This window comes from Micropterus dolomieu, linkage group LG04, assembly GCF_021292245.1.
Source record: "Micropterus dolomieu isolate WLL.071019.BEF.003 ecotype Adirondacks linkage group LG04, ASM2129224v1, whole genome shotgun sequence".
Taxonomy (NCBI): Eukaryota; Metazoa; Chordata; class Actinopteri; order Centrarchiformes; family Centrarchidae; genus Micropterus; species Micropterus dolomieu.
In genome coordinates this window covers 31,975,817-31,998,096 of record NC_060153.1, presented here as the reverse complement: position 1 = coordinate 31,998,096, position 22,280 = coordinate 31,975,817, and the positions used below count along the sequence as shown (strand labels likewise).

General features: G+C 42.0%; 1 protein-coding gene across 13 annotated transcripts in view; it reads right to left on the bottom strand.

The window, feature by feature from the left end:
- tenm3 (teneurin transmembrane protein 3) overlaps window positions 1-22,280 on the bottom strand; it is an 818,277-nt gene that overhangs the window by 4,340 nt on the left and 791,657 nt on the right. For all 13 annotated transcript variants that reach the window (XM_046046662.1, XM_046046670.1, XM_046046663.1 and 10 more), the window contains 21 exons: window positions 21,306-21,479; window positions 21,020-21,079; window positions 20,164-20,326; window positions 19,781-19,919; window positions 19,458-19,563; window positions 18,781-18,923; window positions 17,955-18,133; window positions 15,463-15,567; window positions 14,623-14,753; window positions 11,455-11,624; window positions 10,706-10,832; window positions 6,264-6,461; window positions 5,847-5,906; window positions 4,894-5,238; window positions 4,284-4,528; window positions 4,025-4,206; window positions 3,209-3,411; window positions 2,705-2,815; window positions 2,448-2,590; window positions 2,207-2,331; window positions 1,796-1,926 (listed from right to left, as the gene is read on the bottom strand). In XM_046046662.1, coding sequence (XP_045902618.1) covers window positions 1,796-1,926; window positions 2,207-2,331; window positions 2,448-2,590; window positions 2,705-2,815; window positions 3,209-3,411; window positions 4,025-4,206; window positions 4,284-4,528; window positions 4,894-5,238; window positions 5,847-5,906; window positions 6,264-6,461; window positions 10,706-10,832; window positions 11,455-11,624; window positions 14,623-14,753; window positions 15,463-15,567; window positions 17,955-18,133; window positions 18,781-18,923; window positions 19,458-19,563; window positions 19,781-19,919; window positions 20,164-20,326; window positions 21,020-21,079; window positions 21,306-21,479 — 3,240 coding nt within the window. The remainder of the gene's footprint in view (window positions 1-1,795; window positions 1,927-2,206; window positions 2,332-2,447; window positions 2,591-2,704; window positions 2,816-3,208; window positions 3,412-4,024; window positions 4,207-4,283; window positions 4,529-4,893; window positions 5,239-5,846; window positions 5,907-6,263; window positions 6,462-10,705; window positions 10,833-11,454; window positions 11,625-14,622; window positions 14,754-15,462; window positions 15,568-17,954; window positions 18,134-18,780; window positions 18,924-19,457; window positions 19,564-19,780; window positions 19,920-20,163; window positions 20,327-21,019; window positions 21,080-21,305; window positions 21,480-22,280) is intronic.

The window sequence follows — 22,280 nt, the reverse complement described above, 5'->3', positions numbered from 1 at the left end:
TATAACATCATTTCAGGGTAGCGTACTCTGATATACTCATATCCCAGTACAGAATCGATTTACATTGCACCACTCCTCACTCCACGTGTACTGTGAGGAGACGAGGAGCATGTTGAAATACTACATATCTTATGCCATCTTTATTTAAGATGTCAGGGGTAGCGTTTTCTGACTGATAATGACTTTTTCTTTTTATGTTGTCGACGATCAGCCGCTGTCTCGACGGCATGCCCAACAGCAAGGTTGCACAGATTTTTGCACAGACCTCTTCGTCCTTTAGTTCCGTACATTTTAGTTAGATTTCACCTGGTGTGTTTTACTTTTGTTTATCTGTAAATAACTGCTTGTAGTTATGCATGCTGGTTTCTTTAATGTTGCGTAAGAGTGAATATGTCGCCACTGTCTACATTGATAATCTTATGAGACTAAATGAGGTAACTGGCTATCAATTTTCTTTTGTTTAAGACTAGAACCCGAGGTGAATTTAACTTTAAGTTAAATTCTATTATTAATTATTAAATAATAGTAATGATAATAATTATTACATTTTTACATAACTATTGCTGCCATTTAAACCCTATTTCTGAGCAGCGTTCTTACTTTACAGCATTTTCCCAACACCACAGCCCTCTATATGACCACAAGTAAACTACTCGTCTGATCAACACCCCTGTTGTTTCTGGATTTCCTGGTGACAAAGGCCACTACTGCACCCAAACTGCACGAGTAAGTCCAGTACATTCCCACTTCAAACAACACCTTCAGTCAGTCCAACGCTTCCTCGTTTTCTCTCCAGTTCCTCTCTGAATCTGCCGCATCTATATTTGTCTCTGTCCTCAGTGTTCATGTTGACTGTCTTTATTTCACTGAATCTCTGCGCCGTCTCTCACTCTTTGTGCACAAGTGTGAATTACTGATAACCTGTCCACCAAACAAGTTTATAAATAGCCACAATAACTGAACGAGTGTAAGAAAAGGAATGGGCAGCGAATGCGAGTTTAATCCGAGACATACATGAATGAGTGGTCTCGGTGGATGACTCCTTATTGTCTTCTCTTGTCTTGCTCATTATTCTCAGCCCATTTCTTCCTACAGTTTCCTCTTTCCCCTCCATTTCCTGATTTTCTTTTCTCTGTGAACGTCAGGTTATGTTTGGATTTCCTAGCCCTTTTTCTGAATATATTGCTCCATGAATTTCCTCTCCATTTCTTCTTCTCATCTCTTTTGCTTATTTTAATGTTTTTTATTTTGCATGTTTAAAATACTTTTCTCTTTCCTAATGGTAATTTTATCATGTGTCTTGTTTATTCTTTTTATAAGATAAAATATAATTCAAATAATTGGTCTAATACAGTCATGACTAGTGACGTCATATAAGGTAACAACAAAATACCTGTTGTCACGTCACCGGTTGGTTGGTCGCACCTTAAAGGTTTGTGCAGTGCAGCATTTTCTGCTCCATGTGGTTGAATGTGGATTTGCCCATTAGTTGTGATGACAGATAACAGTGTGCTGCTAATACAACACGGGATTGTTGCTCATATGTTATCTTTTATTCATTAATCTCAGGAGGTAGAGCTGGTCACCAGGTAATTGGAAGATTAGAAGGCATGTCGAAGACATTGAACCCCAAATTGTTCGTGATTGCTGTGCCACACTCAGGATTAGTTTCTGTTTCTGATGTGCAGCCTCAGCCATCAGCAGGAATGTGATGTTGTGTAAAAGCTTTTTGAGTGGTCGGAAGACTAGAAAGGCGCTATACAGGGACAGCCCATTTACCACTTAGGATACATACAGGCAGGTCATCCCACAGCTGGCTCTTTTTCATCTCCAGCGACGGCTGCGTCAGGTCAAACTTGGGAATGGGGAATCCTGGGATTGCGTTGTGGAGATGGAAGCCAAATGTGACCAACCAGATATTGACATCTACATAAAAAGACAGCAGTGGGATAGAGAAAAATAAAAGAAGTTGAAGAGTGAGTTGCTGTTTTTTCTGATGAAAAGCAACAGACTTATCTACAATTCATTTTCATCAGCACATTCATAAAACCCTCCACTTCACTATATAATGTATCATCCACAAATAAATGAAATTATCTTTAAGGGCAGCTAGATACATACAAATATGTATGGTCATTCAGCTTTAACAAGCTTTTAGTTTTAGCTATTATCCAAAACTTTTTTACTATAAATATCTTCTTGTTACCTGTGACATATTCTTTGACCTGATGAATCTTGCTGATGGGGTTGTTGCCTCGGAACATGTAGAGGTTGAAGGGCTGGGGGTCTTTACCGACACGTGTCCATGTGCTGATGTCAGGGGTTGTCCACCTTCATAACAAACACACTCTGGTCAGACGTGACACCGACAAAGCTGGAATAGCATCCTGTTATATAGAATGTTATGCTTGGACTGGCAAAGAGCGAGTAAGTGACAGACTGCCTACCTCCCAGCAGGGATGTCATAGTCTCTGTCTCCAAAATGCAGCAGTCGTGTCAGAGGATCATACAGGCCTCCATGGAAACCGATTACCAGCACAAAGTCTGGGTTGGAATCAAAGTAAACCTCGCCATATGCCGTGTACTGCACCTACCACACAAAAAGAGACACAAAACCATTTCAATCATAGAATTTGAACAGATGCACAAAATACACTCAACCGCCTTCTTCCTTTGTCCCACAGGAAAACACTCACACACATACCTGTTTAAGCAATAGTCCGTTGTTGCTGAAGACAGCCAGTGGGGTCCCAGTGTTATCGCACGCAATGTAAAACTCCTCTCCACTGCTGATCTCCATAGCAAACACATGGCCCTGCGCAACAATACATATTCCAATTAAGACATGAATATAATAGTAATGATGATTTTTATTATTGCTGTTGTATTCTGTAACGCCACAAGTGATAAGAGGTGGGCTGTGAATAATAATGTCACAATTATTATTATTAATTGTTGAGGGTCGCGCTGCTGCTGAATCACTAAGCATATTCCTCACAATAAAACAAGTTCACGTCTGGAAACCTGCTCCACACAGACTATCATAGGTCAAAAGTTGAGAGTGAAAACCAAAGGTTACTCATAAACAGTCATTGAGAGCTCTGTCTGGAGAAAGCTAGACTCCTCCACATCCAATGTTTTGCCTGTCTTTATCTGGAGATACTGTAGAACTACTTTGCTTGTAAAATTTGACATAATGGGCAGCTACCTGCAGATCGTAGTAAAAGGACGTGATCTCAGAGCTGGAGTGGTTATAGACGTGAGTGATCCTGGTGGGGTAGTTCAGGTCGGCGTAGAAGAACTGCAGGTGTTGGCCCAGACTGTTTCTAGATGCCACCCGTCGGCCCAAACCATCGTAACGGTACTGGATGGTCCAGCTGGCGGCTTTACTGTAGACACGAACTAGAAGGCCTGCATTACAGATGATAAAAAGGAAGAATCGGGGTGTGAAGAATGACAAGACAATAAGATTGATGTTAAAGCTACTATGAAATTATAGGATTGAAAAATTGCTGCCTATGGTGGCCCCAAGTAGTATTGTTCCTTTTTATCTACATACAAAAACAGTTTTGATGTTATATAATCACGTAATAATTCTACACATGGCGGTGTGAAGTGACGTAAAGAAGTGTAAGGCTCTGTCACACCAGCATTTTAAACTGGGAACTGTTGCAGCAAATGCAATTTATTAGATTCCAATCACCAGGATCACAGGGGCGAAATGAATCCACAAAAGTCTTTTGTGTCCAGTCAGCGCTAGCATGTTCCCAGCTGGTAGTTCATCATGCAGCCATGCTAGTGGTCATGATGTAACCAAGCTTCCAGCACGGCCTGTTTCAGAAACACACATGGATGACCTTTGCTGTGTCACTTTCTGTTGTGACTGGGTCTTTAAATTGCTACGTTGGCCCACCAAAATACTGAGTCCATCCATCATCAACCGCTTACCCTGCGTACAGGGTGGAGCCAATCCCAGCTGACATTGGGCGAAAGGCGGGTACAGAGTACAATTGCTAATTCTCACCTTTTGAATTGTACTCAAATATCTCGGCTCCTCTTTGTCTCAGGAAACCGTCTTCATCCAGCCGGTACTGAACGTCTCCCAGACGAGTGATTCTGTCCCTCAGATCGTAGCGCAGAGGGGTTAACCGACCACTGTTCCCGGGGTTCAGCAAATGCAGGTTCCCGTTCAAGTCATAATTATACCTGCAAAGCCAGGAAATGACACTGTTAACATCTGGCATCATCAAATGCTTTTTTCAGCTAAATGTAATTACTCCTACCTCCACATCATCTTCTCATTGAGGGAGACCGTTTGCAGCTGTCCATCAACGTCGTACTCGTAACCATACTTGGTTGTGTTGGCGAACGGACCGATCTTGATCTCGCGCTTAGTGACTCGGCCCATGTTGTCGTACTGAATAGTGATCCAGTACATCAGGGACCTGAAGATCTCATACTGGATCTCCTTGATGCGGCCGTGCTGGTCGAAGTGTTTGGTGTAGGTCATCACTGCCGTGGAGATAATCTGAGACGGAGGGAGGGACAAGGTCAGAAAACAGTTCACAGTTTAGTTCCTACACATCCGGATTTCTACAGAGACTGGAGAGCCTGGACCTGACTGACCAGACAAGACGGAGCATTAACACTGAACCGTTGACAACCAGCTGTATCTGAGGAAGTCAAACAAAAAAGTGTTCATAAAGCATCTCAGCATCACTCTTAAGAATCAAAGTCAAAGTGACACTCGGACTAAAATCAGTTAATTGAGTCTCCAGGTGTTACCATTTTGTCATTTCATCAGTAATGTGGAAAACGATGTGATATTCCAGCCATATCTCCTGTTGCCATTAGAAACAGATTTAAGGACAATTCAAATCAACTGCGTCTCACCTGATTGATATCATAATAGATGACTCCAAACTTCCCAAACTGCTCCACCTTCCCAGATATATCATCAAACTGATAGAGGTCGATTGGCAGCGGTGTCTCATTGATTACAGCCTGCATGCTGGTGACTCTGAAGCTGTTGTCGTAGGTGTAGTCAAAGCGAGCGTTCACCATCCCGTCCTCGCTGAAGCGGAATATCTGCCGGTCGACCAGCGGGCCGATCTGGCGGTAGCGGATGGAGCAGATGAAGCCTTCGCTCTGCAGGTTGACGGTCTTAAGCACACCAGCGGTCTCATCGTAGGTGAAGCTGACTCGTGTTGAGTCATAGAGGATCTCTGCCAGCTTGTTCTGAGCAGAGAAATGAAACAGCAGTATGTGTTTACAATAATGGACTTCACCCAGGATCAGCCACACCGTAAGTTAACTTTAATGACTGCTATCAACTCTTGAGCTGTCTATTCAAGCTGTCAAAGCTGTTCATTCTCTGCTGCAGCTGCTACTTACGCATGTCACGCCTCACCACCACCCTAGGGTCCCCCTGACTCTTCATGTTTTTCATGGTTCCCCATGTGCGGGGTGTATCGATCTCTCCCTGCCATGGCTTTCAATTACACGAAACAGAGCCTTGATGCAAAAAGTAAATCTTCTTTCCATCTATTCTCTATACAGCAGATAATACTGTTCAGGATCTTGGGGGAAAAATTTATATCCAATATGTAACTATTCATATGTGAGTTGACTGAACTGCTTTAACGATTTACAGTCAAAGAACGAATGAAACATTAATCCAATGCCTGAATTTTACTGTAAATATTTAAATATAAATTGTCAGAAATTTAAAACATTGTATGTGTTATAAAATACATTTAAACAATATATTTAACATTTGAAATATTTGAATATAATACAGTTTTTAATTATGTTAACCGTGTAAATAAAGACATTAAATCATATACCTGTCTGCGATATTTGTACAGTATACAGCGGCCAGTGCCAAGATGGGCGACTCTGAGGAGCTGGAGAGAGAGAGAGAGAGAGAGAGAGAGAGAGAGAGCAGTGGAGATGAGCTGTTTAGTTTTAATATCATTAAGAAGAAGATCCCACTGATGGGTTGCTGATTAGACTTTAGATTCATCATGGCTGTGTAAGCCAACCTGTCAGAACTGACCATGGCTGGAAATACACAAAGAAATGTGTGGCTGCCTTGCAGTCTTAAATCATTATATTGTAAATTGGCAGTGACAAAGAGAACTACAGCATCTGCTAAAAATATGGATACATCAAGATAATTCATTTCCAGTGTTTCATTTGTGGTGTAAAAGCCAAAACTAAAAAAAACGGAGATATGAATTGCAGTCTTATTACACACACACCTGTCCATCTTCAGAGTAGTCCACGGTAACAGAGGCGTTGCTCTCTGGGGGGGTGTAGATGTTCCTGTAGTATCCTATGGACCTGATGGTCTGCATGGTGTGTCGAGCCACGCTGGGCATGGTGACCGCTGACAGACGGTCCCCTGAGTCATAGTCGAAGATGTACTGGTGCTGACTGTGCAGCAGCAAGACCATGGACTGTTAGAGAGAGGGCAGAACAGAATATGAAACCTGTCATCAGAGCACTACATGACACAGAGTCTACAGTTTACATTTACTCAACGTTGTAGAAAAGAATTTTTCACTCTATACTGGGCCCAATATGTGACAGATGGAAATAAATATATATATATGTATATTTCACCAGTTAGTCTCAACAAACATGGAGCTCCTTACCAAGCACCAACCACCGGGTCTGAAAAGTGAAGCCCATGTGGAGGTGCCTTGAACCTGGATTCTTTCTCAAATCTATAAAGCAGGTGGTGCTTTAGGGCGGGGCTACCTTGTGATTGATAAGCTGCGATCACAGCGACCTGTCAATCAGGATAGGGGTGAATCGTATCCGCTGCGCTGTGTACATTCACAGTCTATGCTTCTTACACAGAATAAACATGATGTTTACTTAATGAACCATATGCTACATGTAATGACACTGTGGGACAATTAAATATATCAAGCACAGCTGATATTACATCTTCTAATCAGCTTTTATTAGATGAATATCATGATTTTTTGCACCATCTGGTGGGGTTGTGCTCCACTGGCATTATGCATAGTAACAGACCGCTTTAGGTCTGGCAGGTCACTGAAGTAAGCATCGGCTACTTCATTCATGCTTTACCATCTCATTCTTCAGCTAGTTTAGCTACCTGCTGACCGGTAACCTCCAATCATAAATACAATCACCACATGTTTTTAGGTGTCTAACCATAACTTCACCAAAATGCATTTGCCATAACCCCAACTTTTCAATAACCTTAACCATACTGTAGTGACCATGTGCACATCCTGCAAAAAGCGAGAACTTATATCTATATATATATATATATATCTAATAAAATATTGGCAGTGGATGTAAAAAAAAAAACAATCTGGTGTGCTTGTGAAATAATCCAATATTGATATTGCCCTCTGGTGATACAGTTGGTTTATTATGAGGGTTGCTGCTCTGATTCAGCCCCTTCAGAAAACAGAGCAGAGTTTGTGGAACTGGACCACAGGTGAGGATGTTATTAAACAGCCACACACAAGAGCACAAAGGAAGCAAGGACAGTTACGACACGATTAAAAAAAACAAATCAGCACGTGAACAGGCTACAGCCTGTCCATTTTCAACTCAGCTTCAGGGAAAAAAAGACCAACATTTCCGATAATAAGACATGACAGCACAGGTCAAGGAAGCAGCTTTCACACATGACACAACATGTTTGCTGGACATACATCATCTACCACAACAACGGGGATGCCCTGCTACTCTTTTTAGCCCCACGGGTGTTTTCCACGCTGTCCTGGCCGTGGGGCTTGGGGGCTTACCACACGCACGTCTGCTAATAGGAAGAGGAAAACTGGACATCTGTGTAGAAAGATGTGACACCAATATCCACCTGGTGTCCAAAACAAAAAACAAAGCCATCCCTTCCACAAATCCTCCTGGACCCTCCTGCACTGTGAGTAGTGGTGGACAATAATCTGAAATGTGAGGAGAATGCAGATCTAATCTGGTCTTCTTTGCTGGGTATGTGCTCTTTGCCTCAGGCAGGCGCTAAAGCCCCGATGAGTCCAACTAGACAGGTCAGAGAAGTGCTTAATACGTGATTCTATTAACCTGCTAAACTGGCTCAGGAAGTCATCCAGTGCATTTTGCACAACTCTTTCACTGAAGTCAACTGATCTAAACTGATCTACTGTATTATTGTGTAATAATGACTTTTATACACCATTTCATTGGGTGTGTGTTCCCAGGAAGCGGCTTCAGGCCAAGCTTAATTCTTGTAGAGCGGACTGATCTCGATTTTTATTCATCTCTATGTATTTCTTCTTTGTTGATTTTTACATTTGTGTTTATTTGACTGTAAGACCCTTTTTCTCTTGGGACAACAAAGATATTGATCAGTAGTTGCAGTAGCATGTCACCCACTCAACTGCGCTCACGGTGTTCATCATAAATTATAGTATGTTGCATCCGTACAGACGCAGGTCCGGTGTTGTATGTGTCCCACTGTGCATGATGAATTCTAACCTTTTCCCAAAGAGGCTTTTCAGCAAAGAAAGAAAGTGAAAAGGCAGAGGAAGGAAGTGAATGAAAAACACATGTCTCTTCTCACGTCCCATGTTCTGTCACTTTTTTGTGCCTCCCCTGACTTTTTTCATCGTTCTCTGCTTCTTTCTCTTTCATTTTACTTCAAATCCCTCCAGTTTTTCCTCTCCTCCAGTTTCTTTTCTTTAATTTATTAACTAGGGTCTTGCTTGTATTTTTCATAACTGTCACTCAGATCCTAAATACAGCTTTTCTTTTTCTTGAAATGCTTACTTGAAGTTCCCTTGGTCTGTTTTCCTTTTTTGCCTCAAACAACCCTTAACAATATGGATGTTTTAGAAAAAAAAAACTACCACTAAAAGTTCAAAACTCTTGTAAAGCCTAACTGATACACACCGTCTAATATATGACAATATGTGATTTATTTATAATAGTCTACTTTTTCTACATATCAAACTGTGATATTAAATCGCTCACTGAACCTTGGGAGAACTGTGTAGAAAGAGGCATTCAGTAACACATATCTGTGAGAAATGGGATGTTCCGACAGACAAACACGTCAGCATGTTGCCCAGGAACTATGAGTCATTGGTATTCATCATGTGGTAACCACCACAGCTGGGAGTGAAGCTGATTCTTTCTCTAATGGCCACTAGATGTTTGCTCAAAGAAAACCTTACACTGTATAGAAAAACGGTAGACTAGAACGGCGCTATCCACGTACCGACCATTAACCATTAACCATATATAAGCCTAGCTTGTCTTCTAAGTATCTCTTACATTCTCCCTTTCTCTGCAGATGACACCCAAATCTATATTCTCTATTTTAAATAAACTTAAATAGAAAAAAAAAACCCTTCACTTTAAATGTACTACCTTTATTGCTACCTATTATTTCTCCCTCTGTCTCTGTCTCTTCCTACCGCTGTCTAACATGCTTTAACTAAGCTCCCGCCATCCCCTGGGTCTTGTTTCCACAATAGTACCTCTGTTTTTGCAGACGCCCTTAAATATCCCTCTCTGTCTCTCTGTAGCATTCCTTTCTTTCACTGTGCACAAACAAGGCCCGTTGTTGTTTAGTGCCGGACTCTGTCTGTCTGCCCGTCTTCCCAAACAAACATAAAGAATCTGATTTATCCCTCCAGTCTCTTCCTCCTCGTACTATTGGTTTTGTTTTTACGCTCTTGTACTGCAGGGATTCCCGTCTCTTGTCCACCTTAAGAGACAGTGCAGGTTGTCTATACAAGTACAGTCCATTTACCAATTACTTTGCCAGTCCACAGTCTCATTACCATTCAATAGCACTGTAAACCTGTCGATTTGAAAGCACACTGAGAGCTTACTGACTCGACTTTTAATCCACACAATCTGCAACCTGTAAATTCTATTCACATTGAAATGTAGTGAAAATGCCAAATTAGCATCCAGGCTACATAAACTATGACCTGCACCCTGGAACTCAAAGTCATTCTTTTTTGACCACCAACACAGTACTCTTGAAGGGAAGACAAACATAACTTAAAGCTGAAAATGAGAGGTTTTCCTTTTCATGTCTATTTCTTTTAACTGCCGTCTCTTCTATCCTTTCCCCCCTTTTTTCTTCCTTAAGAGACAAGGGAGCTGTGTTTTCATTTCTTTTTACCTACTGCAAGCCATTTCTCCCCCTCCCCTCCCCTCCTCTCCTCTCCATAAGGGTAGTGGGCTGTCTGTTAGTAAGTACGGGCTTTGTGGCAGGTCGATTCCCTCACTAACTTTGTAACAGCAGATTTTACACAGGGGAAAAAGCTTCCCTTAGTGTTGCTTACTTTGCTTGACCAGAATTCATGGCAAACACAATAACCTTGCTTTGTGCGTGGTAAAAACAGAGAACAAACTGTGTGTGTGCGTTGGCATGTCATTTATCTTTTTTTTTTTCATCATGTCTCTGCAGAGCCGAGCAGTACTTCTATCACAGTACCTCCTTGAGAGACAATGACGCACGTGTGCTTTCTGGTTCTACTTGAGCATATGCTTTCATGAAATACCCAGCAGTGACATGATGCAACGATGATACATGCACGTATCAACTCTTTATTAGAGCCTTTGAAGTCTGTCAAATACAATGTTTTCATGTGTGTATTGGTAAAACTGTAGTTAGTGATGTGTGTACATGTGTACATATGGCTTGCATTGTGTTAACCTGTACCTTATCCAGGTAAGTGTAGCTCCACGTCTTTCCATCAGCAAAGACTCGGGAAATGATTCTTCCCTGACTGTCGTACTCCCACCTCTCTGTGGTTGGACCCCTCTGGAGGCCTGTCACCTGCCCCGTACTGGACAAACAAATGCATACGCACACACACACACGCACACACACACACACACACACACACACACACACAAACACACACAAATTGTTATCAGTGTCATTAACAACACTATTATAAATGCGGCTACCGGTACACTGAGTGTCAATGAACATTAACACACGTGAAAATCTAAAGGGAATTCTAAAATAAATTATTTTTGTTCATGAAGTCACCTGTCTGTTATTAGGAAAAACACAACAACTGTGGATATGTAGGTAAATCATGATCTTGTACCTAATTTTTATTTTTATTTTATTCATGTCATCAGTGCAGTGTTACATCTGTCTGCCCAACGCGCGTGTCAGATCTCTCCGCTGCGCCGTGGCTACAAGCTTCACACAACTTGAAAATAACAACGCCTACATCAGAATGCTGTTTGTTGATTTCAGCCCAGCATTCAACACAATCTCCCCCATGAACCAAACTCAGAACTCTGGGTTTAAATACAACAACTGGATATCGGACTTCCTCATGAACAGACCCCAAGTCAGTTCGGATTGGCGGACACACTTCAGCACCGGAGCCCCCCAGGGCTGTGTGGGGGGCGCGCTAAAATAATAAAATACCCCGGTATAGAAAGGCTTACCTGGAATATGTCAGGTTAACTGATAATAGCTTGCTGCTGGGAACCCAGAGTGTCGGATGCCCTTGGGTGTCATAGATGATCTTCAGCAGGAACTTCCTGTGGTCATCATAAATTTTCTCTGTTCGCAGTGTTCGATCGTAATCCACAGACAGCAAGTTTCTACCGTTCACCTGCAGGGGTGGAGACACACAAATGACAAAAAAAATTAACTCTTGTGATCAAATAAACCTTTGATCAGCTGAAACATTACATGCTAATGAACTGAAACTGGACTGTATAACATGCAGTTACGCTGAATCCCTGCTATGCTCCTTTCAAAGTCTGATCGTGACTAAAAGCCTGAAGGCCCCAATATGCTTAAATGTTGATCTCACCCCATAATACAACAGCATCAGACAGATCAAACACCACCATTTTATTCTTAGAACCATTGCAGTATAGGGATTAAAATAGAATAAGCGTGCTACACGATGAAGTGTCGGGCACCTAGCTAAACACACAGACAAACAAAGTGTTAACTTGTTAAATTCTTGGCTGATCAATTCAACATCTGCACCTCAGCCAGTGAATTCAAACAAACTTCTGATCCAATACCCATAAAACACTGTATCATCACAGAGCCAGCTAGCCACTCTTTATTGCTTTCTAAATGACGTGCTCTTTGCTCAAACAACAATTTACAAAGATAGATTACCCAGGTTCAGTGCTAAACTCACCTTATGGATTCTTAAAGTAGGCAGAAATACTAAGAATTAGCTAATCAATTGTTTTACAGTCCTGTTTCATTAAAAAGAGAGTGTTGCTGGAAAACATTCAAGAGTCATTTTTCTCATCTTTTTATTCTGCCACTCATTCGTTTGTAAATTTGCACTAGCAGAATGGAGCAAGGTGAATAAAGGGGGCAGAGAAGGATATCGGGACTGTGGCAAGTAGCCAGCTGGCTGAAAAACAAGACCACTGGGATAACAGCCAAAAGCCCTGTAGAGTGTGAGCCACTCAATATCAGCAGAAACAAATCATTTTGCTCATTGGTATTGCCTGTGATGTTAATGTGGATCCAAGCAAACCGTGACTTCTGTTTCAAGTAACGCCAAACAGGACTCTCCGATAGTGCTGCCTTCCCTTTGCATAGAATCGTTTGACATGAACTGGACATGGCCTACATTCACCCACCTACTTTAAAAAGGAACTAGTGGAACAATTTCTTCGGGCTGAGCTGAGCCCATGAACAGATTGACAGCTTTAATCTAGTACGCATCATCTGCTCGGACTATATAATCTCTATATACTGACTAAGACGTATACTAAGAATGACAGTGGAAGTCAAATACATCATAATTACATGATAAACAAATACATTAAGAAATTAAAGTTGCAAGCAGCGATGAACAGGACCTGCAGTTGTTGAAGGACTGTCGACGCTGCTCACAATTTTCATGTGTTTTGGAAGCTGCATGAAGAAGTTACACACTTCCTGTGTCGCTATGCGGTGGTAGAGAACACCTGCTAATTATAAAAGGTCATGTTCCTGTGCAGTAAGTATCCACCACAACGTGAAACTTTCACGTAAATCAAATGATTATTGTCACATAAGCTGTACTTCCTGTTGCCAGCAGGTGGCACAGTAACTTCTAATTAGCATGTAGATGTCTTCAGGCTGGGACTGTGAAATTTGGAGCAGATTGGACAATGTCCACTTAAGTTAACAACTCCCCGTTTCATGCCAAAACATTGAAATTTGCCTTCAAGCCACATACAACCCCATCAGTGAAAACTTCTTTTCATTGCCAAGGTGTTTAAATTGCACTACGTACATGTAAAGTTGATCCATTTAAATATGTGGTGTCTGCAACACAAACTCTGAATAAGGATAAAATACTCACCAATACTCAGGTACACAGATTCTCCACCATCTCAGTCGCTGTAACTTTTGTGTCCCACATAATATACAATAACGCAACAGCGCAGGACCACAGTGGCAGACTCATTCACTACAGTGACGTTACTTACTGTGGTCTAACTGTTATAAAGTGTGGCAATGATCTCATTTGTAATATTTACTTTAGTTCACTAACCTTTTCCTTTTCATCCAGTACATTTAGCCACGCTCACATTGCTCGGCCTCTCTGGTGAATATACACAGGTAGTTATTTAAAGGCCGGCAGGTGAGCTAACAGATCTGTCATGTCAGCTGAACGCAGTCAATGTAAGTTTATCACGCAGCTAGCATGGGTTAGTTTAAAATATTACTGTAACTTTGCAGTGGGAGTTTACCTGAGTTTCCAGCATGTTCTGTGATGCTGTCTCTTGTTTGTTATGTCTGTTTTGGCCGAGTCCAAACGTAGTGGTTGCAATCTGCAAACCTCACCATTAGAGGCCAAAGAAAACTGCACATGGACCCTTTAAAGTGCAAAGCCTGTAAATGGTGAAAATTTCACTTTCGATTCAAAATGGCTGACCTCCTATTGGGTTTAGGGTATGGCTCCAAGATGCCTTTTGTGTTTCATGGGATGATAGAAATCTTTGTAGAGGTAAAACTTCATTTAAGTCAGTCAGTCAGTGGGTGGTGCTATGACTATGACTGAAAATTGGCATGATAGTGTCAGTTTGCCACAGATTTGAGCATGTATATGTAACTGGGCCGAGTTGTTTCTGCACGGTCCCTGCTTGGGAGGCGGACACTCTGACTTTGGTGACACATTTTAGCATTTTGTACAGACGCAGAGAGAGAGATGTTATCTGGAATTACGTTACAAGACGTAGACATAATGGATATCACAGACAAGAACTGTGCACACACCAGTGAAGATGTCAATTGGTACCCAGTTGATTTCGATCGCTTCGGTGCACCTGCTGTTTTTGAAAACAGGAGAATCCAGAAGACAATTCTGGTGTCTTTTTCTGTGACTTTAGAAAACAAACCGCTGATGGAGAAAGTCAGCAGAGCAGACGCAAACAGGAAGAGGCGACGAGGCAAGCAGGTGTGTTTGCAGTAAGAGACCCGGTGTCGGTGTGTGGGGGAAAAAGAACTGAAGGGAAAAGCACGGTTAGCAGATTAAAGTAGTGATCCCAGCTGACATTGGTTACGCCCTTGATAGGTTCCAGTTCATTGCCTAATTCTTTCTATGGTCCACTGTTCATGGAAAGCTTAAACTGGAGAGCACTCACTCTGAGCTTTCTCCCGAAGACGATGACTTTTCCTCGTGTCTGTTCCTTCCTGAACCTCCACTCCACCAGGTTTTGGCCATTCTCTCCCGGCAGTGTCATGTTGCGTCGGGCTACAGTCGGGTTAGCAGCACCTAGAAATGGATATGAAAAAGGCACGAATACCACATTTTAGAGCAAAAAAATCTAATCCAGAATATGCAAAACAAAAAAAGCAGTCAACCAATGTGCTATTCACTCGCAAATACACATGTGAATGCAAAGCATTAGCTATGTAGAACGTAAGAACACCTGCTGCTTTTTGCTTTGGAAAATGGTAAAATATATAATTAATAATTTGCAGTAACAGCACTAAAATGTGAAAACGCTGGCTTGACAGATGATCAGATCAAAGGCATCCAACTGTGATGTTTTGTGTTATTATGTGATATGTTTTGATACTCTCAGTGAAAATCAATTCATAATGTGTCAAATTAAATTAGCTGAAAATGTGGTATCAGTACAGCTGGACAAGTAGTGGCTTATACCGAATTACAGAGTAGACTAAGACCCTTTTAACAAACATGCCCAGAGATCTGTGTTAGCTTCTCAGAGAACAAGGCCTCTGACACAGCATGCAATACAAAAACTCTTGGTGGAAAAACCATTTACATGGGAATCTGGTACGCGGCGTACTGTGCAATATATAACACATAAGCATTCACCATGTAGATAGCTTACACCCAATACTTTACACATACTGCACAGTGTCAATCAAGATAAAGTAAATATAAAAACAATAACTGATTTTTGATTTTGACATGAACCCTCTGATTATCCATCCAGGTGCTCAAAACAGCTTACCTGCCAGTATATGGGGCTCTGTCTGGTAGTGTGTGTCCATCCCATTGGCATAGATGACCCTCAGAGAATGGTCATTACCCACCTGGTAGCTGTTACGAAGCTGGTCTATATGAGAGAAAGACAGAGACAAATAACAAAATATATTTCACATTGAATGATTTCAATGTGGCAAGTTTCAAGCCATTCATTCAGTTCAGTTTAGTATTAAGACTTAATAGTTAAGTATTAATACGTAGCTGAGTGTGAAAGAGAGAAAAAGGACAAAGAGACGTGAGCATGAAAGTGTAAGAGAGGGAAAGAGATAAAGGGATAAATGTAAGGAGAGAAAACAGTAGAATTAATTTCCGTGGGCTGTTTGAACCTGCTAATGGCGCACAGAGCAGGTATTAACACCCCCCAGCCTCTTTTAATTAGGTTCCCTTTGACCTCTTGCAGGACTAATGGCTGTGTGTGTGCGCACGTCCATGTGTGTGAGCGTTTTTCCTTCTGATATACCAACAGGTAGGTTATCCCTCTCTGACTAACTAACTTAAACTAACTAACTTACAAAGCTTTTATGTCAACTTACTGTATCTGCCATAATTTTTCCAGGGCACATTAAAAAGCTGATCATTCACTCACAGCCACCCACATCCGTTTTCCAGCAAAACAGAACAGTTTTGTACAATGTGGAGTGAATGGGGAGAGACAGCACACACAGCCCGTGATAATGCACAGGCATAAACATTTACTGTTTTTGTTCTGAATTAGCAACATGTTCCGCACAAAGAAATCAAAAACAACAAAATGACATAATGCAACAACTTGTTTACCGTTTCTTGTCTGCAACAACATCTACTGCGATGTGATTTCATATTACCTAGACCACTTGCACATTGTGCAGTTGAGATGACAGCGTGGAGGCGAAACGATAAATAATGCACGTGAATTGATGGAGAGGAATGCTCCACTTGTCGATGGCTTTGAATAACTTATTGCATTCCAATCAATACTGCACTACTCTGAGGGGGAATCTACTCTCTTTTCCCTCACACTCTTGGCACATGTAGCTCGCTCTGAAACAAATCATTGCCAGCCACTCGAGGCCTCACTTCAACTGGCTCATTAGTTCAGATTTAACAAGGGCATCAGTGCTAAATTCTTGTGTTCCCTCACCATTTAGGCAGAATGTCTGACATGAAGGATGATGGTTACCTTTTGCAGTTCACCTCAATTCTTGAATTATCAGAAGAGGTGAACAATGTGCCGGTGCCAAGGGCATGTTCCTACCAATATCGCCTACTGAATTGTCCCTCGCTTATCCTGCGTACAGGGTCGCGGGGGGGCTGGAGCCAATCCCGGCTGTCATCGGGCGAAAGGCGGGGTCCACCCTGGACAGGCCGCCAGTCCATCGCAGGGCCACACATAGACAAACAGCCAGTCACACTCACACCTAAGGACAATTTAGGGTCACCAAGCAACCTAGGCCGCATGCTGCGTGTTGGCCGGTATCAGCAAATGATCAAGTATTGTGTTCTGAATTTCTCCAGTCAAAGGTGCTAGGAGATATTACTGACGTTCACAACACACATTGTCCCGTGATAACATTACTTAGAACAGCACAGTAGGACCCTACACCATGCTTCACTGTTGCCTGCAGACACTCTTGTACTCCTGTTACACTCTTTCTTCTGCTACAGCCAAATATTTCAAATGTTGACTCATCGGTCCTGCTGCCATTTTTCTGCACGCCAGTTCCTGTGTTCCTGTGTTCATAGTTGAGTCTCTTGGCCTTGTTTCCATGTCTGAAGCTTTTTGGCCACAAGTCTTCCATGAAGCCCACCTCGCACCAGACTTCTCCAGACAGTAGATGGGAGCGCCAGGGTCCTACTGTTTTCTGCAGCTCTGAGCTGATGGCCCTGCTGGACGCGTTCTGATTGTGAAGGGAAGTAAACATGATGTGTCGTTCATCCGCTGCAGGAGGTTTCTCTGGCTGACCACTGCGTCTACAGTCCTCTGCGTTGCCCGTTTCTTCAAAAGAGCTTGGACAGCACATCTGGAAACCCCTGTCTGCCTGGGAGAGACCTTGCTGATGCAGTATAGCTACCTTGTGTCTTGCCATGGTGTTAGTGACTCCACTAACAGCAGCCTCACCTTGTTAGCTGAGTTTAACTGTTCCTCACCCAGCTGTATTCCTCCTACACAGCTGTTTCTGTTTCAGGTACTAGATTTCATGTTTTGGAGTGTTTTGCCATGATAAGTGCAAAGGCTGGTGGTGGTGGCTGAAGTTAATGGGTCCCGATCTTCTGATTAGCGGCCTCTGCCTCTCAGCCACAGCTTGCTCCTCTAAAACAAGTTGGCACTGCTTTCCATTTAAAAATAAAGTTGAAAATGGAACGTACAGCCACGGATAATACCGTTCAGTGTTACAAAGGCACTCGCAAAATAACACTCACTTGCAAACACCCCCACACACACACACACACATCCGCACCCTTGTGTAATCACCTTACCTTGCACCAGAGTGTAGAAGGAGTCTATTGATGACAGGTTGGTTGTTATGGAAACGTCCTCATCCCTCCCTGACGTCTCAATGTCCACAGCAACAGCCCCTGACGACATGTCGCCGTGGAGATTGGTCACCACGCCGGTGGGGAAAGTCACATTAGTCAGACGGCCCTCGCTGTCATAGCTACAAGGACAGGGAGGATGCAGGGAGGGAGGAATAAGGGGTCATTAGTTGCCATTACTGTAAAGTGCTTTATGGATACATAACACACACACACACACACACATACGGCCAGGTTCTTACAGCTGAGAAGGTGGAATTTAAACTGGATGTACTCAGCAGGAGCTGCTTTAAATGTATTTAATTAGAGGAAGGAGATTTTCAATACAGTGAATTTCTAATCAGTCAAGTAGATTTTTTATTTTATCTTTATCTCTTGTCAAAAGACTAATCAATCAGTGTTCACTGGTCCCACAAAAAAAGTTATGTCTAGACATAAACTTGAGGGACTAATGGAGTGTGTGGAGAGATGATTAAGTGTGTGTCGCTTCAGCTTGACACCTGTCAGATGCTGACCCCGTTGAGCAGGTGCAGAACATTTAAGGTGACACTCTTCAGAAGTGTTGCAAAATATCTTCTCAACGGTTTAAAACATATATATAAAACATAAAATATATGTCAGCTGGGATAGGCTCCAGACCCTGTACACAGGATAAGCGGTTGACGATGGATGGATGTATATATATATATCATAAAATATCTGTCTGTCCGTCCATATGTCAGTACAAAGCAGACATGTACTCAAATATAAACAAAGTAATGCTGCTCACTCATAGAAGGTAGTCCAGCCTATTTGGATGCTCTTGGTAGCCAGCAAGCCACTGTTTCCATGGTAACTAAACAATACCAGTTCCTGACCCTGAGCCGTGAGAGTCTTCAGACCTCCATTAGTCCCGATGGTCAACCAGATGACCTGTAGACACCCAAAACACACACCACAGGTAAACAAGGTACATGGTAGATTGGATTTATTATTGAACACGGGGCTGTAGTTCCCTTTATGCTACTCACAAAAAGCAAACGTTACATACAAAAATGATTAAACACACTCTGCCACTACAGTCTTACTTGATGTCAGCCATCGCCTCAGGCATCAAACATCAGTATACTGTAGGTTTGCTTTATTGTCAATATCATGTTCTCCTGAAACTTTTGTGAGAAACAACACTGAATTCAAAATGATAATAAAATGATTTACTGGTATATTACCTGGCTGAATGCAGTTTTTTTAAATCAACTGGTAGTTTGATAATTGCATCTTACATTTTTTCTTTCACACGATGTCATGTACCCTTAATTCCTAAACCAGGATCCTCAATGTCCTAGACTCTCAAATCAAAATCTTAATATCGCTACAAATTGGTTAGAGACACTTAAAACCTCTTGTTAAAAGAAATGCCTGCATTTGGAAGTTCATTGAGTTCTGGAGCACGGCTAAAGGTCTCACCTGATTATCGGGGGCGACAATGCGTACAGGCAGCCTGTTGGTGTCTCTACGGATACGAAGGGTGTTCCCACTGCTGTCTGTCACCGCGGTTACATCCTCCTCATTGCTGAGAGAGCGGGAATGGAGGGAGCAATATTGCAAAGTGATAATTAACTAAATTTGAACATTTGAAAAAGAAGAAATTGTATTTTTTAAGATGTATCAAAAGAGAAGAAAACACAAGATCATTTCTTACTGAGATAGAAACAGTTTGTGCTGCAAAAACATCTTCGTTGAAAAATGATGACACATGCCAGAAATGATGGCAAAGATGACACACCAACCTGTAGCTGAAGTTGTATTTATAGTCACCAGTGACCAGAGACATGGTGAACTGGTGAGTCCCATTCAAATCAAACACATAGAGCTCTTGGGAGGCTGGGGAAGCCACTTCGTAGGAGCTGGGGCCTGAAGCCAGAGAGCCTGAAGACAGTCAGACAAACTTTTCTTATTATACACTATCTTTATTATTTACATTATTGGCTATTATTATTTACTTTCTTTTATTTAATGACGTGAACGCTATCAAAATGTGACAATTGCAACAGAAAGGGTTATGTACATCCACCATATATATATATATATTTTAAACTTAATCTTTAATTTATAATATCTTGGCACTCCCAAATACAGAAAGAAGTGTAAGTATAAATATGCATATACATACCGGTAGGCGGTTGGTTGCGGCGTATGGCTCGAATCCGGATATTTCCCAGATCAGCCACATACAGTGTCCCATCCGGAGACACCACCAAAGACGACGGGCAATTAAGTCGCGCGTCTTTAGCATAGCCGTCTCCCGTTTGATAGCAGTCACAGTTGGCGTCATTCTTCAAGACCGAGGAAGGTTAGGGAGTGGGAGAGGAAGAAGAAGAAGCACACAAAGAAAAGAAGTCATGTGTTGGAGAACAGAGGTAGGCACAACCAAACAATTCAGTAGAACTAAACTTCACATGAACGTGTTTTATTCCACTGTATTATTAGTACATTCCTGTTGAGCAGATACTAGCTGTAGTCACTTTAACATTATATTGTATTATACTGAATCCATGTCGTTCTTAGACTGCTACTCATTTATTCTGCGGTAAGCAATTTATTTCAGAAGGATTTACTTTTTTATGTTCAAAAAATTCGCTCCTGACAGCAATCAATAAATCAAATAGTCTGACACAAAAATGAAAACAATGTGGGATCTGTGGCTTCAGCAGGACTGCAGAAAGCACAGAGCAAATGAAATGACTGGTTGGCCTTCATGCCTGTCCACCAACCAACCTGCGAGCACTCACTGCGCATGAACGTGTGTTTTGGGGCAGTGGCTTTGGAGGAATTTTTTTTTTTTTTTAAATATAGCTGTCTCTTGCTGGTTTCTCAACATTTTCTAACCTAGTTTTAAGTACTAATGGATCGGCTGTACTATGACAAGGGAATCAGGATTAAGATATGACATGAACATATAAAATAAGAACATGAAGGAGTGAAAATGACACTCCTCAGTGTTAGGTGATAAATATATAGTGTAGTACCTTGCAGTCACAGTCTGATGGTGCTCCAGCTAGATGGGTTATTTCTCCATCAGTCGACACCTGGTGGGGTCATAGCCAGACATAGACATTTGACAGAAGTAAAAAAAAAAGAACATTAAAATCGCCCGGCTGAAAAGAAAACGGCACACTAAATCATTCAGTTAAATACTTTAATACCTATAACTATAATCCTGACTTTCACATCACTACTACTTCTGACTTGTTGGGAAAATTGTTCATCTGATGTTCAGGAATGTACTGTACTTGAATGTGTCCAGAAGATTACCTGTCGAATGCGGTGGATTTTCTTCTCATCCGTCTCCGCGATATAGAGGACGCCGCTGTAGGACAAGGCAATGGCTGTAGCTCCCTCTAGCATGGTCTGGACCGCCCTCTTCCCCATAGTATATTCTATCCCAGGTACCTGGCAGTGCATGGGACGGCCTGACACAATACGAACCTGACCGCACACACACATACATGGAAGTTAGTTAAGAATGATTAAGGGACACGGTGTATTTTTGAGTTTGGCAAAGTGGAATGCAGGTGACATGCTTTTCAAAATTGTGACTCCAAAAAATATGTTAAACAAATAAATTCAAAGAACAGAATTTGTAGTTGGACATACACTCACCTAAAGGATTACTAGGAACACCATACTAATACTGTGTTTGACCACCTTTCGCCTTCAGAACTGCCTTAATTCTACGTGGCATTGATTCAACAAGGTGCTGAAAGCATTCTTTAGAAATGTTGGCCCATATTGATGGATAGCATCTTGCAGTTGATGGAGATTTGTGGGATGCACATCCAGGGCACGAAGCTCCCGTTCCACCACATCCCAAAGATGCTCTATTGGGTTGAGATCTGGTGACTGTGGGGGCCATTTTAGTACAGTGAACTCATTGTCATGTTCAAGAAACCAATTTGAAATGATTTGAGCTTTGTGACATGGTGCATTATCCTGCTGGAAGTAGCCATCAGAGGATGGGTACATGGTGGCCATAAAGGGATGGACATGGTCAGAAACAGTGCTCAGGTAGGCCGTGGCATTTAAACGATGCCCAATTGGCACTAAGGGGCCTAAAGTGTGCCAAGAAAACATCCCCCACACCATTACACCACCACCACCAGCCTGCACAGTGGTAACAAGGCATGATGGATCCATGTTCTCATTCTGTTTACGCCAAATTCTGACTCTACCATCTGAATGTCTCAACAGAAATCGAGACTCATCAGACCAGGCAACATTTTTCCAGTC